Source organism: Dipodomys spectabilis, unplaced genomic scaffold (assembly GCF_019054845.1).
Source record: "Dipodomys spectabilis isolate Male_0828 unplaced genomic scaffold, ASM1905484v1 ptg000210l, whole genome shotgun sequence".
NCBI lineage: Eukaryota > Metazoa > Chordata > Mammalia > Rodentia > Heteromyidae > Dipodomys > Dipodomys spectabilis.
Window position 1 is genome coordinate 4,643,330 of NW_024870887.1, and position 15,076 is coordinate 4,658,405.

General features: G+C 45.3%; 1 protein-coding gene across 1 annotated transcript in view; it reads left to right on the plus strand.

Annotated features, from left to right (window-relative positions):
* Positions 1-15,076, plus strand: part of Plb1 (phospholipase B1) — a 180,185-nt gene that overhangs the window by 92,016 nt on the left and 73,093 nt on the right. The window contains exons 16-18 of the mRNA XM_042696639.1: positions 3,794-3,865; positions 5,107-5,181; positions 8,320-8,383. Coding sequence (XP_042552573.1) covers positions 3,794-3,865; positions 5,107-5,181; positions 8,320-8,383 — 211 coding nt within the window. The remainder of the gene's footprint in view (positions 1-3,793; positions 3,866-5,106; positions 5,182-8,319; positions 8,384-15,076) is intronic.

Below are 15,076 nucleotides of genomic sequence, written 5' to 3' on the forward strand. Positions count from 1 at the left end.
GTGTGTGGCAGGAGGACCTTTGGGAGCAGACAGCAAATTGCACAAATGGCACAGGAAGGAGGCTGGTCCTGTCTGAGAGGAAATACAGCGCACAAGGCTGGAGAGCCAATGAAACTGAATAGCAGGTGGAAGAGGAGCTGGAGAAGAGATGGAAGGGAAAGGGCTGGCCTCCTTTCTCTCTCTTTTCCCCTTCATCTGACTACCAAGCGTCTTTGGTGTTGGTGGCAGCTATGATAATAAACACGAGAGAGCTGCTGAGTGATGTCCCCAAGCACTGCCACAGGCCCAGGCTCTTTCAGTTTTCTCAAGGGTCAGGAGCTACAGATAACCAGAGGGGAACAGAAGGCCAATGATCTGGGGCCCAGCAACTGTCACAAGGCCTTCAAGGAAGTGGTGGTGGTTGTCCTGGGTGGGGGGGTTACCCCACTCAATCCAGACCTGTCTAACAACCACCAAGTTCACATTTTCCTCCTAAGTCCCCCAGGCTCCTACAACCAAGAAAGGAGGAAGGAGTCCCCAAATGGTTCATTTCCTATTTCCTCACTTGCAAAATGCCAGCCACCCACAGCCCTGCTCAAACTCATCCAGAGCTCCTGCAGGCCTAAATCTGTCCATGAGTAATCAGAATAGGTAACAGGACAGGTTAGGGCCAAGAGCACTGGGCAAGGAGTCAGGAAACTCAGTTTTGCTTCCAGTCCTATCTTTGGTTGTTTCTTGAGTGGATCACATTTTTTTCCACCTGCCAGCCTCAGCCAGCTTCAGAAGGCCTGGGACAATGCAAAGAGCCTTTGGACTCCTTCACACCCCTTGCCTCACTCACTGTGGTCCCTTGGGGGCACAGGGAGGGTGGGAACTTCTCTTCCATGAGGTAAAAGTCAGGTATGCCTGTTATTGACCACATGGAGCCCGGTGAGAGCTCTTCTCCTAGGCTGGGGACAAGCAGGGGACAGTAGAACTGCTGTGATCCAGGGCCGATGCCTACTCCATTTGGAGTACCACTCCCAGGACACACCTGTGGGGAGAGGGGTCTGCTGTGCCCTGGGCTCAAACCACATTAGCACTTGCCCTCCTGCCCCAGCCACAGCCCAGCACAGATGTGAGCTCTGAGCTCCGCACAGCTGGAACCTTTCTAGTTGTATTGACACCCGCCACCATCACTGATGATTGTGTCTCTGTACCGAGCTGAAAGCACTTTGTATTCTCTGAGCCTTTTCTGTTGCCTCCTGTAAATTCCGGGAACTCCCAAATAGGGGCAGTATTGAGGGACCTGAGTCCTAAGCCCCTTCAGTACCTAGAGCAGGGCCAGGTACCAGAGCCACTGGGCAGCGCAGGGACTCAGGAAGAGCTCACACATGAGAACTCTGCTCTCGGAGAGGATTCTGTTTAAAGTCAGCCCCCACCCTCGAGTGGATTTCATGGTGATGAAGAGGCAGAGTGAAGGAGATGAAGCACTAAAGGACTAGGAAGGGGAGTCACAGCACATCCCGCCCTGGTCGAGCCAGTTGTAAGCAGCCTAAGGCAATGGGAGGAAGACATTTAGGCCTTTTATGTGTGTTTGTGTATGTGTACAGTTCTGAGATGGAACTCGGGGCCTTTTACTTGCCAGGCAGGCAGTCTACTGCTTGAACCATACCCTCAACACTTTCATTTTTTTGTTCTAGTCCTGGAGCTTGAACTTAGAGCCTGAGCACCATGCTGTCCCTGAGCTTTTTTTGCTTAAGGATAGTGCTCTACTATTTGAGCCACAGCCCTACTTCTGACTTTTGGTTGTTAATTGGAGATAAAAGTCTTGCTGACTTTCCTTCCTGGGCTAGCTTTGAACCTCAATCTTCAGATCTCAACCTCATTCTCCTGTTGCAATTCTGCCTCCAAAGTAGCTACATCAAGGCTTTTATTTATTTATTTTTTATTAAACTCAGATTTTGCTAATGTTTGGGCTAGGGTGCGTTCTCATCTCTGTCTCCTGTATAGCTGGGACTATAGGCATGGGCCACTATGCCTGGTTCTGGGACGAGATGCCCAGAAGAAGTTTTAGTGGGCAACCCTATACATTTTCTTTCTTTGAGAACATGAAAAATAGGCTTCCCTTGATTCATTCTTTCCAGGGACTCTTATTCCTAATAAAACTTCTTAGATGATTGTAGAAAGGAAAAAGGAAAGCAAGACAGATCAATACCTGGCCATCCCTTCCCCAGCCACACTGAACACTGCCTTTGGGAGCAGCCCTGCACACCCTAGGCTGAACTTTCCATTTCTAGAGCAGCCACCATCAGAATAAAAGTGAACCCCAGAGCTCCAGGTCCACCACTCCCTCTCAAATGTGATCATTAAACCTGCTTATCTGACTCTCTTTCCATTTGGTTAGAGGCAGCCCTGAATGGGGTAAAGTTCCTTCCTAGCTCAGGGTGTCCTGGCCTCTCTGTCAGCTTCTTAGAAGGGGCCCAGCAGCAGGGCTGACAGCAAAAAAAAAAACGAGGTTCCCTCCCAGCAAAACACAGCACAGCACGTGCAAAAGAGGGCCCGAGATTTCTCCTCCTCTGTTGTTTTCTTCTGAGGCTTTTACAGATGCGTCATGAGCATTTCAGAGTAACAAAGAAGTTAGAAATCTCCCCCACCTCCACTTATTTCTTGGCTGTCATTATTTTTCAATAATGCTCTTGCCTAAGTTTTAGAACTTGATGATTTCTTGCTTTCCTGTCTACCATTTGTCTATACTGTTAAGTAGCCTTTGTGGTTCTTAATGTGTGTTTGTGTGTGCTCATGCGTGTGTGTGTGTGTGTGTGTGTGTGTGTGTGTGTGTGTGTGTGCACACGCGTGCACACATGTGCTCATGCTCATGGAGGCCAGTATTCAGGGTCTAGACACTCTCCCTTGGCTTTTTCACTTAAGGCTGGTAATCTACCAAGTGAGCCACTTCTGGCTCTGTTGTGGTTATCTGGAAATGGCAGTCCCATGGACTTTCCTGCCCAGACAGCCTTCAAACCATGGTCCTTAGATCTCAGCCTCCTGATAGGTAGGATTACAGGTATGATCTACCAGGGCCTGTCTATGGTGATGGTTTAAATCATGACCTCTTTCAGAGTCTGTACCTGAATTACTAGGGATCATGGCTGCCTGAGTTAAAGGTGGGGACTGAGCTGTGTTCTGTGTTCCTGCATCTTTGTCACCCAGTTAAAGACGGGTCCTTGCTGGGTATGGGCCCCCAATAGGCTCCATGTGAAGCTGTGTGAATGAGCTGTGCAGAGGGTTGCCTGCTTGTGGGTTGGGGCTACAGGAAGCAGGTAGACCAGGGCAAGGCAGGGGCTCTATACACAGGCGGTGGGTTTGCTCTTCCTCCCTGTACCTGCTCTGCTCTCTCAGTAAGCAAGGTAGTCTCACATGGGTAGCAAGGAGCGGGACCAGACATGGACCAGGACAACCTGCCCTAGGATATCAGTATGTATGGCTAGCTGCCACCCACCCCCCACCCCACCCCATCCAACCTGGTGTTTAGTTTCTCTTCCTGTGCTGTCAGGAGGAGGGGACTAGGAAATGCCTTTGACATCTTGAACCCACTGATGGCCCCTCTCCAGCGACAGTCAGCAGTCTGTTGTGGGTGAACAAGCAATGCTGCCCCCAGCCTGAGTATCCAGCGGGTGGGTGGGACCCCACTGGAAGTGTGCATTTCTCATGCGTTCCCAGGTGGCCCTGATGCTGCTGGTGCAGGGGTCAAACTTGGAGACTTTCTCAGAAGGGCTTGGAGGGCTGGCCCCTGTGCCAGGTTCTCTGAGTTAGGGATCACTTTCTTTTCTAGATGGAGCCAGCAGGACGCAAGGATGAGCCGTTCCATGCAGCAGAGAGGAAGCCCATGAAATGTCCCTCTCAGGTGAGTGGAACTGGGCTGCAGGAAGAGGAGGGATGACACCACCTGGACTGTGCTAAGACAGGAGCTAACATTAGCTCCTGACAGGCTTAGATGGTTCATCTGCCTGTGTGGCTGCCCTTGGGGTTTATAACTGTAGATCAGGAGTCCCTCCACACCTGTGCAAGTCACAGGAGCAAAGCCACGGCCCACCTGGCCTCTGATGGTCCTCTCCATTTTCTTGTACCCCTGGTCCTGTGTCCTTGATGCAATTTCCAGGCTTTTCCTTTACCTAGGGGGAGGGAAGGAGAAGGGGGCAGGGCTGAGGGCATCATAGTGGTTTTAAAGATGAATCACTTTTGCTTATGTCTTATATATGTCTCTGACATAAGCAAAGTCAACTAGATGAAAAATTAACTGAATATAAACCAATGAGATTCCTTCTATCATTTAATGCTTATCAAAATTTTTTGGCTTTCTTTTCTTTTTTTTGAGAAGGGGGAGTACTCGAGTTTGAACTCAGAGCCTCATGCTACTTTAGTAGGCAAGCACTCTACCACTCAAGTTTTCCCCCAGCCCTTTTTGATTTAGTTATTTTTCAAATAGGGTCTTATAGTTTTCTCTAGTGCAGGCCTCAGGCCATAATCCTCCTCTCCCTGCTTCCCATATAGCTAGGATTACAGGAATGCACCACCATGCCCATCTTATTCTTGCTACCATTTTCCCAGAGAAGACTCAAACCATGATCTTCTTATCTCCACCCCCAAGTATCTAGGATTATAAGTTTGAGCCACTATGCCCAGCCCCAATTGTTTTACTTTCTTGATGAATCATTCATTTTGTAGTTGTTCCTAAACAATAAGAAAAATACAATTCACCTTATATCTTTCTTTGATTTGGATGCCAGATGCTTAAAATTAAGGTTTTTTTCCTGATGAGTTGATGTATACGTATATGTATATATACATGTATGTGTATATGTATATAAAGAGAAGGAAGAGGGAGAGGGAAAGGGAGAGGGCCTGGTAGCATGAATCTCCAAAGTATGGAGAACCAGAGATGTTGACTTGAAAATGGGCTATTTCAAAGCAAGCATGAGCTCCTGCAGGGACAGCTCAGAGAAGGGCCAGAGAATGGTTTGGTTAACACTGAAAGGATGCAGTGAATGCTCCCAATCTACTGAAAATATGACCAGATGGCTGGTCCCATTTATTAAGGGATCGAAAGTTCTGGACAGTGATATAGCATGCTATCTTTCTCTACAGGAGAACCCCTATCTCTTTACTTACAAGAACAGCAACTACCAGTCCAGATTTCTACAACCCCATGGACAGTCTGAGGTAAGGAAAGGTCTTCTGTGATGAACAAACTCACCAGTGAACCCCTAGCTGGGTCTGGAACCTTCTACCTGGTCCTTCTTGTCATAAAACTTGATTTGCCTCTGGGTACTCTGAAGGCTGCAGAACTACAGCAGCTGTACCTGAATCTGAAATTCAGTGGGGAGAGTCTGGGGAAAGGTGAAGGGTCAAGTGTGTGCTGGTCCTTTCTTAAGATTGGCTCACCAACCAGCTCCTGCGGTGTCACAGGGTGGGAGGGAGGCACTGCACTACCCTTCCCCAGCCTGTTGTAATGCGGGACAAGATGTCTTCCACCATCTCCAAATCTCTGAGGAGCCCTTAGCCTAGTCTGGGGGGTGGGGGAGCGGGGGGAGTGAAAGAGGCAGAGGAATGTGGCAGGATTTGGAACCAGACAGAATGGGAACCGAAAGGCCTAAGCAGTCAGCCCACAGCCAGGGTCACCTCCTCACCTCCTCCTATCTTCCCTAGGTTTATCTCAGCCTTCCCTTTCTGATACTTCCTGCTGTGATTAGATAAAAACCACTTCAACCTGAGGGTTGATAGTCCTAACCCTCATCTCCCTACTGTATGAAACAGGAAGACCCCAAGTAGTAGAGGGTGAGATAGTAACCCAGGCCTCCACCCTGTGAAAGAGTCTGCACTGATCAACTTGTCTCACACCTTCTGACAAAATGTCACAGTGGCAGGGCTGGGGCAGGGCTGGGGGATATCTAGCAGGCAGGGTGGCACAATGAGTTACAACAACTGGCTCAGGGTTTCAATCCAGATTCTTGCGGGGGGCAGTACTAGAGCCTTGTGCTTGTTAGGCAGGTGCTCTACCACTTGAGCCATGCTGATTTTTGCTGGTTATCAGGGGGCCAGAGTCTATTGCACTTTTCTGCCCAAGCTCACTTTGGGTAATTTTCTGGATTTTAACTTCCTGAGTAGCTAGGATTACAGACTTGAGCCACCAACATTTAAATCCAGATTCTTACTGGCTGTGTGTGTGTGTGTGTGTGTGTGTGTGTGTGTGTGTAAGTACTTAACTTCTTCATGCTTTCATTTAAAATAAATTTTGGAGAGGACAATAGTAGAATAATAGTCCTATTACCTAGTTATGAAATTAAAGTCAATTAGTTAAATATAAAGCAGTTATGCTGGGCATGGTGGCTCATGACTGTAATTCCAGCTACTATGGAAATTGAAATCCAGAGATGCACAGTCCAGGCCACCTGGGCAAAAATAAGAGACTCCATTAAAAAAATATAAGTAAACACAAAGGCCTAAGGGTGTGGCTCACATAGTACGGTGTCTGTTGCTAAACAGACACTCTAAAATCATGAGGTCAGGAGTTTAAATCCCAGTACTACTCAAAAAGGGAAGGGAAGGGAAGGAAGGAAAGGAAGGAAGGAAAGGAAGGAAGGAAAGGAAAGAAGGAAGGAGAGAAAGAATAGAAGAATGAAGAAAGAAGAAAGAAGAGAGGGGAGGGAAAGAAGAGGAGAGGGGAGGAAAAGAGAAGGGAAGGGAGGAGAAGAGAGGAGAGGAAAGGAGAGGAGAGGAGAGGAGAGGAGAGGAGAGGAGAGGAGAGGAGAGGAGAGAAGAGAAGAGAAGAGAAGAGAAGAGAAGAGAAGAGAAGAGAAGAGAAGAGAAGAGAAGAGAAGAGAAGAGAAGAGAAGAGAAGAAGAGAGAAGAAAAGAGGTCTTCTGGGAAACCTCAAGTTCTATAAAAGTGTTGTTACTGATGAGATCTGATAAGAGGCAGAAACACATCCCTCCAGAACACACTTATTAAATGCCCATTATGTATTTCTAGAATGCAGGCTCAGTGGGGCAGGGACTATCTTTATTGTTATTGTTTATCAGTGTGAGAAAAGTTTTGATATTTAGCTCAGGCTAACTGGGAACTTGCCATGTAGCCTAGACTGGCTTCAAACTCACCATCCTTCTGCCTCACCTTACCAAGTCTGGGATCATAGGTGAATGTCACTGTGCCCAGCTCCAACAACTTAGTTGAATTAATGAATTGAATTCCAGATGTGGGATCTAAAAATTAAAATAAATGTTTATCCCAAGGAACTCAATCTGGTAAAGAAACATATATGTCAACCAACAATTATAACACAAGATGATCAGAAGTATAGTTAATATTTCCACGGGGTATTCTGGGAACATAGAGGAAGAAAATGGACTTAGAAATCCATTCTAAGTATCATTAGGGCACCAGTGACCTCAGTCTCAAATGAAAACTAAGGCTGAGCATTGAGAGTAAAGGTGAGGAAGGAGAAGGGCGGAGATAGAAAGAGAGAGCATGAGTGACCATTTGGGTGAAGGCAGGGGGTTAGGGGACAGCACTGAGACACTGGTCAATGCCTAATAGTTTCAAATATCAGAAGGCCTCTTAGGCCTTGGGAGGGTCAATAGGCTTCATAGTGGAGTTAATCCAGGGAACCACTAATTTGTACAACCAGCAAATAGTGCTGATCATCCATTGGACCAGGCACCCCCTGACCCCAGGCTCTGGGGACACAATAATAAGTCAGGCAGCAGTTGCTGGCTTTACTGAGAACCTGGGCAGGGACAAGCCATCCTTGCATTCCATTGAGAGCCCTATGAGGCTGGAACTGGAGAGGTAGCCCATGGGACCAAAGACATGATACTAGGGAAGGCTGAAGTCAGCCCAAGGAGAAGGAACTGGAGAGAAGGTGGCAGATTTGGAATCAATTTAGTTTAGACAATGGGATGTGAAGCTGAAGGAGAGGGATTGATCTTGACACTAAATTTTAATCTTTAGTGTGTATGTGTGTGTGTGTGTGTGTGTGTGCGCACGCGCACATGCACACCACTACTGGGGCTTGAACTCAGGGCCAGGATGCTGTCCTTTAGCCTCTTCACTCAGAGCTGGCACTTTACCACTTGTGCCACAACTCTACTTTGAGCTTTTTGGCAGCTGATTGAAGTCTTTAGGTTTATCAGCCCAGGCTGGTTTGAATCCTGATCCTCAGAACTCAGCTTCCTGAGTAGTTAGGATTATAGGCATGAGCTTGGCTTAACTTCAATCTTAAGTGATCTTTTCCAAACTAGAGGCCCACTTCCCAACCTAGTTTCCAATCATTTCTCATCTCTCTGTATTTTCTCATTTCAGGTGAGAGAAGGGACAGAAATCAGATGTCCTGACAAGGACCCCTCCGACATGATCCCCACTTCAGGTACACAGTTTGCCTCAGGAACTTTCTAACTCATAAGTCAGAGCAACCTTAAGGTGGCAAGAATCTGAGCTACTCCTGGCAGGGATAGGGGCTTCCAACGACATGGTTGTTGTTCTCTAGGTGTATTTATGAGGTCATGCTTGTGTCTGATTATTCTTTATTTTTTATTGTTATTATAAAGGCAATGTACAGAGGGGTTACAGTTACGAGTTAGGTAATGGGTAGATTTGGACGGTATCATCCCTTCCCTCATTCTCTCCCAGTTTTTCCCTCCCATCCCCACCCACAAGTTATATAGTTCATTTGCAACATAGTATCCAGTGAGTACCATTGCTGTATTTGTTTACCCTTTGACCCTTTGTTTCTGTGTTCAATTATTCTTTAACTAAAATAGTGATAACATCATTATCAGAAAGCATTTATTGAGCATTGACCAAAGCATTTATTGAGCATTGACCTCACGGTCATCCTCTGCAGAGCCCAGTGGTAGTTGAATGTGTTGACATCATTGTTTCTACCTTGAAGTCCTCAGGGATGACTTTACTCTCCAAAACAAGTCAAAGAACACAAACAGAAAGCAAAAGTAGACCATGGCTCTATGGCTCATACCTGTAATCTTATAGTTGCTCAGGAGGCTGAGATTGGAGAGTTGTGGTTCAGAGCCAGCCTAGGCAGGAAAGTCTGTGAGATTCTTATCTCCAATTAGCCAACAAAAAGCTGGAAGTGGAGCTGTGGCTCAGTGATAGAGCACTAAGCCTTGTGTGAAAAAGCCATTAGCAGCCTTTCCAAAGAGCAGCTGCCGTTCTTTCGGGTGAAGAAGCCTGAACTGTGTCTGTAGAGCATCAAGGGTGGGTCATTTTTGTGACCAGGATGACTTGAGCCTTAAAGTTTCAGTCTGTGGGTCTCCAGGCTTAGTCCTAGAGGGTACTACATGTGTTCAGTTATCTATACACTTATTAAAAAGTTGTGCATACCTCCTGTTTGCTGTTCGAGAGTTTCTGTTCCAGTTGATGAATTCTTTGGCTTTGAGATTATTGAAAAGATAACATAGCCATGGAGATGGCATAGTATGTATAAGGAATCTGTAGAAGAAAAAAAAAACCTTTGTAGTCAATGGTCTTGTGTTATGAATACAGCATAAATGCTGTGACTTAGTTTCCCATTTACACACAGCTTAGCTTTGAACACTCAGATCAAGCCTTATGACTAGCAAGTAGGTTGGAAATCTTCTCACCAAAACCCTCATGTAGAACTGACTCTTGTTCTAAGCTGGACTAATGGAATAGACAATTATATTTAGTTTGTTTTCTGTTGCTATAACAAAATACCTGCCGCTGAGTACTCATGAAGAAAAAAGGCATATTAACTCTTAGTTTGGGAGGCTGAATGTGAGGTATCGGGTATCAGGTGTTCTGTCTGGCTAAAGATTTCTCTTGGCTAAGTTTTAACATATTGGAAAAATGGAAGGGAATTTGCTATGTGCATAAGGGGTACCATCCCCATCTCCTGAGAACCAACTCATATTGAAAAACCAGTACTCATCCCAAGGACCCAGTTACCTAGCAGTAGGTCCCATCCCTTCCACCACCTCCCCAGCAGCTCATGGAGGACTAAACCTTCAGCACTCGACTTTTTTGGAGGATAAACCACTTCCAAACCCAGAAGTGACATAGATCCTACACACACAAGTATTTAATTTGTACCAAGGTTTGGTAACAACTCCTTGGACCAGCTCTTATTGTGTTGTTTATTGTTTTGTGACTTGGTGTTTCACTGTATAGCACAGGCTAGACTTGAATCTACTGTATTACCCAGATTGGCCTTGACTCTGCCTTCATCCTCCTGAGTGCTGGGATTACAGACATGTACCACCATGCTCAGCAACTAACTGGACTTAATTGCAAAAGTAAATGATCATTTTATTTTTTATTTTTTTGGGGGGGTCCGGTCGTGGGGCCTGAACTCTGGGCCTGGGCGCTGTCCCCCAGCTCTTCAGCTCAAGGCTAGCACTCTACCACTTGAGCCATAGCGCCACTTCTGGCTTTTTTCTTTTTGCTTATGTGGTGCTAAGGAATCGAACCCAGGGCCTCAGGCATGCAAGGCAAGTGCTCTGCCACTGAGCCACCTTCCCAGCCCCCTAAATGATCATTTTATATGTAGGCTTTCCTGTAGTAAAAAAAAAATCCTTATTCAATGATGTAGATATAGATATGTGTAATGTAGATACATGCCTATCTAGGTAGAGATAGTGAATGTTTTAATAGCCATATTTTTTGCAGTGAAATCATACACATTCCTCTCTAATCTTATCACTCCGAAAGGATGACTTGCAAAGCATCGTGCAGTCTATAGAGATTATGTTTCTGCTATGACAACCAATCTATCTCAAATATCTAAAGGCCAGATAAAATGTGAATCTCTTCTTTACTCCCTGACCCAAAGATTATTGCATTTATTAGTGCTTGAAGATATAACCGAGAAATCGCAAGACCTTTAAATCTGAGATACATTAGTGATAGGAGCTGTTTGAGTAAACAGATAGAAGATAGATAGGCTATGGCCTCCAGAAGCTACTTAAATTGGCACAAGACCAAAACCCTGGCTCTCTCCAACTTGGGAGTGTACCCATGTGAGCATAATGCTGTGCTGTGAGACTCCTGCAAAGTGTCTTTAGAAAAAAAGCAACAGTAAACTGGACAATTATGAGAATCACATTTTGTTGTGCTGTTGGTCTGTGACTGAACATTCTAACTTTACTTCAGAGCGATGAGGTAGGAAACAAAACAAAACAAAAGCAAACAGGGACCACACTATTGTCATCCTTGGTGATTATTGTGTTTCTAGTGAGTTCTTTCCTTCTTCTAGAGATCATGTTTGTTATTGCCAAAGTCATCTAATATATATTTCATAAGAGCTACTCATCTGGAGCTGGGAAGGTGGCTCAGTGGTAGAGCACTTGCCTTGCATGCTTGAGGCCCTGGGTTCGATTCCTCAGTACCACATAAGCAGAAAAAACCAGAAGTGGTGCTGTGGCTCAAGTGGTAGAGCGCTAGCCTTGAGCTGAAGAGCTGAGGGACAACGCCCAGGCCCAGAGTTCAGGCCCCAGGACAGGACCAAAAAAAAAAAAAAAAAGAGCTACTCATCTTAACTTTGGTGTGCTGGTCCAGGGCTTGAACTTGGGGTCTTATACTCTCACTCTTAGCTGGTGCTCTAGCACTTAAACCATACCTCTAGTCCAGGTTTATGATAATTAATTGGAGATTAATTGGCATCTCAATGACTTTTCTGAGTCATGATACTCAGATTTCAGCCTCATGAGTAGCTAGGATCGCAGGTATGAGCCACCAACACCCATGTCTTTATACTTCCAGTGCTTCTGCATATAGTAGGAGCCCCTGCTATGTTGAAGGACTCTGAATTACTGAGTATTTCTAATTCATCAAATAAATATTCAGTGTTGATCTTAACGATCTTAAAAGTGAACTAGACCAAAGTATATTTTATTAAAATGATTTTTCAGTAACTATAAGATAGTTATTGTGCCTTCAGAATTATTTCAAGACCTCTCCTGTAATCCCCTTTGCTAATATTTCTCTCATTGCACAGATACATGGTTCTAAACATTGCCAAAAGTACCATTTCAAAAGCCTTCCTTCCTTCCTTCCTTCCTTTCTTCCCTTCTTCTTTCCTCCCTCCCTCCCTCCCTTCCTTCTTTTCTTTTGGGCAAGGTCTCAGTAGGCATCCCTCAGTGGCTTTGCACTCACTATGTAACCCATGCTGACCTTAAATTTGGAGCCCTTCTGCCTCAGCCTCCTGAGCACTGGGGAATACAAATGTGCACTACTATGCCTGACTGCAAACATGATATTTGAGACTAGAACACTGCCTGTCACCCCAACTATGATCCCTGGCAGCCTGGGTGCCCCATTCTCATTGCATTTCAGAGCTCATTGGTGACAAAACATCACCCACTGATCTATGGGGCTGTGAAGCTGTTAATTCCATGCACAAAGAACAATCCACAAAGGTACTGTGCTACTTCTGTGCTACCATCACTGATTGAGTCTTTAAATCATTCATTGATTTTGTGCTATTGATTCTAAGTCTCTAGTATCTTTCATCTGACTCACTGAGCTACACTGAGATCTCCAGGAGTTTATAGAGAAGAAAATCCTGATGTGACCGTAGTAACCGGACATCCATCAATGGTTTCAGCTCATTGTGAACCAGCAGTGTGACAGTCTGTGGATCAGGTCCTAAAGTTGTTTCTATGTTCCCCATCTGTCCATGGGGTTTGTGACTTGGTCTAGTCTGCCATCCACAAGGAATGATAATCCACGGCTCCTAGGTGCCAACAGTTTACTGAGCAAGTTCAAGTTGAACACCAAGACCCCGATTGTCTAAGTGGCTCCCTGTCCCATAGTTTTTGCCACTTAAAACTTTGAAAGCTATAAAATTCTGTCAGAGTACCCAAAGCTTTCATTCAAGCTAGCACTTTTTAAATTGGCATGGATTTGTAGTTGACCCTTAATAGATGTGTTTTTATGGAGTACAGTGTGGCATTTCAGTGCATGGATATAATATGTTGTGGTCAGTTCCGAACAAATGGCATGCATGTCATTTCAGACCTATATGATCTCTTTGTGAAATTAACACATTTCTTACTCTCTTACTCTGAGCAAGGTGCACATATATCTAAGTCCTTTAAGTTGGGAAGCAAATGGGCAGGACAACCTTCACTGACAAGCAGGAGGGCGCTGGCATTTTAGATGATAGCCTGGAGGGTTACAGTAAATGGGCTGCAAAGCACAAGACACCAGAGAGCCAAGCATTTCTCCTGGCACAGCTTTTTGTGGAGAGGGGACATGTCCCCACCCCTTAATTCCTATGCAGTTTGCTCACTCTCTGTGATGGACTCAGATAAGAGTTCCCCAGTGCAGAAATCTTGAAGAGTTAATGATATCTTTATCAACTTCTTTCAAGCTAGTGGACAGTTTGTACTAGATAATGTTTGGCTGATCTGCCCACATAAATTTAATCTTATCTCTACATAGTTCTTTTTCCAAGTCAAGCCATTGCCAAAGTGCTTTGCTGTATTTCTAGGATGTGCATTGTCAGAGATGATGGCATTAATAAACCTCAAACCAAGGTCGATCGGATATTAAACCAGTGAAATGCATTGGGTTCTATCTTCAAATTAAAATGCCAGATAAACCAACACCTCCCACCCAGGCTTCTTTTTTGCTGAGATGGTCTCAAAGGGTCAGCTAAATAATTCCCCCTCCAGACCCCACCTGTCTGTCTACACAGAGAGAAAGAGAGAGAGAGAGAGAGAGATTTGTGTGTGCTTGTGTTTCCCTTCAATATATAGGACATTTAAGAGATAGGAATGTGCCATTTTTTGCTGCCTTTTTTGCAACCTGTAATAACAAAGCTATGGAAGTAAATCTGCCCCCACCCATGTCTCCCACATTTTACCCATCTCATACACTCTAACCTTTGCATGGTAGCCAGCATTCAGAGAATCCACTCAATCATGGCAAGAAGAATACAGTGATGCACTGCCATCACTAGGAGCTAAAATAAACCACTCTGGATTTGAGGGGAGCGGTGGGGGGGGGGAGTCTTATTTTCCATTTTGTTGCCTTTTTTACCCATCGCCTGATTTTCTTAAAGAAGAGGTCATTTTTAAAGTTTTCATGCTTAGCCCTGTAGGCGTGTGCTAATGTGTGCAGCTGGCTTTGTGATTTGATATTGTTCTTCTAACCACATAGTGTAGCTATGGAAAGCTGGGAAGGCCCAAGCAGGCTATAATCATGTGGAAGTGTGCGTCTGTCTGTGTGTATATGCAAGGGTTCAATGCCTGGTGAGGAGGGAGGAGGGAGGCCTCAGAAGGAAGAATCTAAGAGGCAGAGCTACAACCCCACCATCAGGTTTTGTAATGGCAGCCACAGTTACATGAGCTAAGAGACACAAGAGAAAATGTTCTGGTCTTTTCATTAGTAATATAGAAATGGACTTCAAACAAAACAAAAACAAATGAGCAAAAAACAATATGTCAACTGCTGGTGGCTCACACCTGTCATCCTAGCTTCTCAGGAGGCTGAGATCTGAAGATTGTAGTTTGAACCAGCCTAGGCAGGAAAATCCTTGAGGCTTTTATCTCTAATTAACCAGCTAAAAGCTTGGGAATAGAGCTGTGGCTCAAGTGGTAGAGCACCACCAGTTTTGAGTGATAAAGCTAATGGACAGTGCCCTGGTTTTGAGTTCACAACTGACAGACAGACAGAAGAAGATGGAGGAGGAGGAGGAGGAGGAGGAGGAGGAGGAGGAGGAGGAGGAGGAGGAGGAGGAGGAGGAGGAGGAGAGGAGAAAACAAAAGAAAAAAACATGAACCACCAGTGCCTAGCCAAGCAGCTATTGACTCATGCCACCAACATGTTGAACACCAGGCAGACTGGGCATTCCAGGGACTACACATGCCCAGAGAACATGAAAAGCATCCTTCGCCTAATCAACATTGTGGGAGGGACAGAGCTACAGGAGGTATCGATCTATTCGAATGTGTTCAAAGCTAGTGTTCTACCACTTGAGCCACAGCATTACTTCTGGTTTTTGAGTGCTTGACTGGAAATAAGAGTCTCACAGGGGCTTTTCTGTGCCTGGGCTGGCTTTGAACTGTGATCCTCAGAT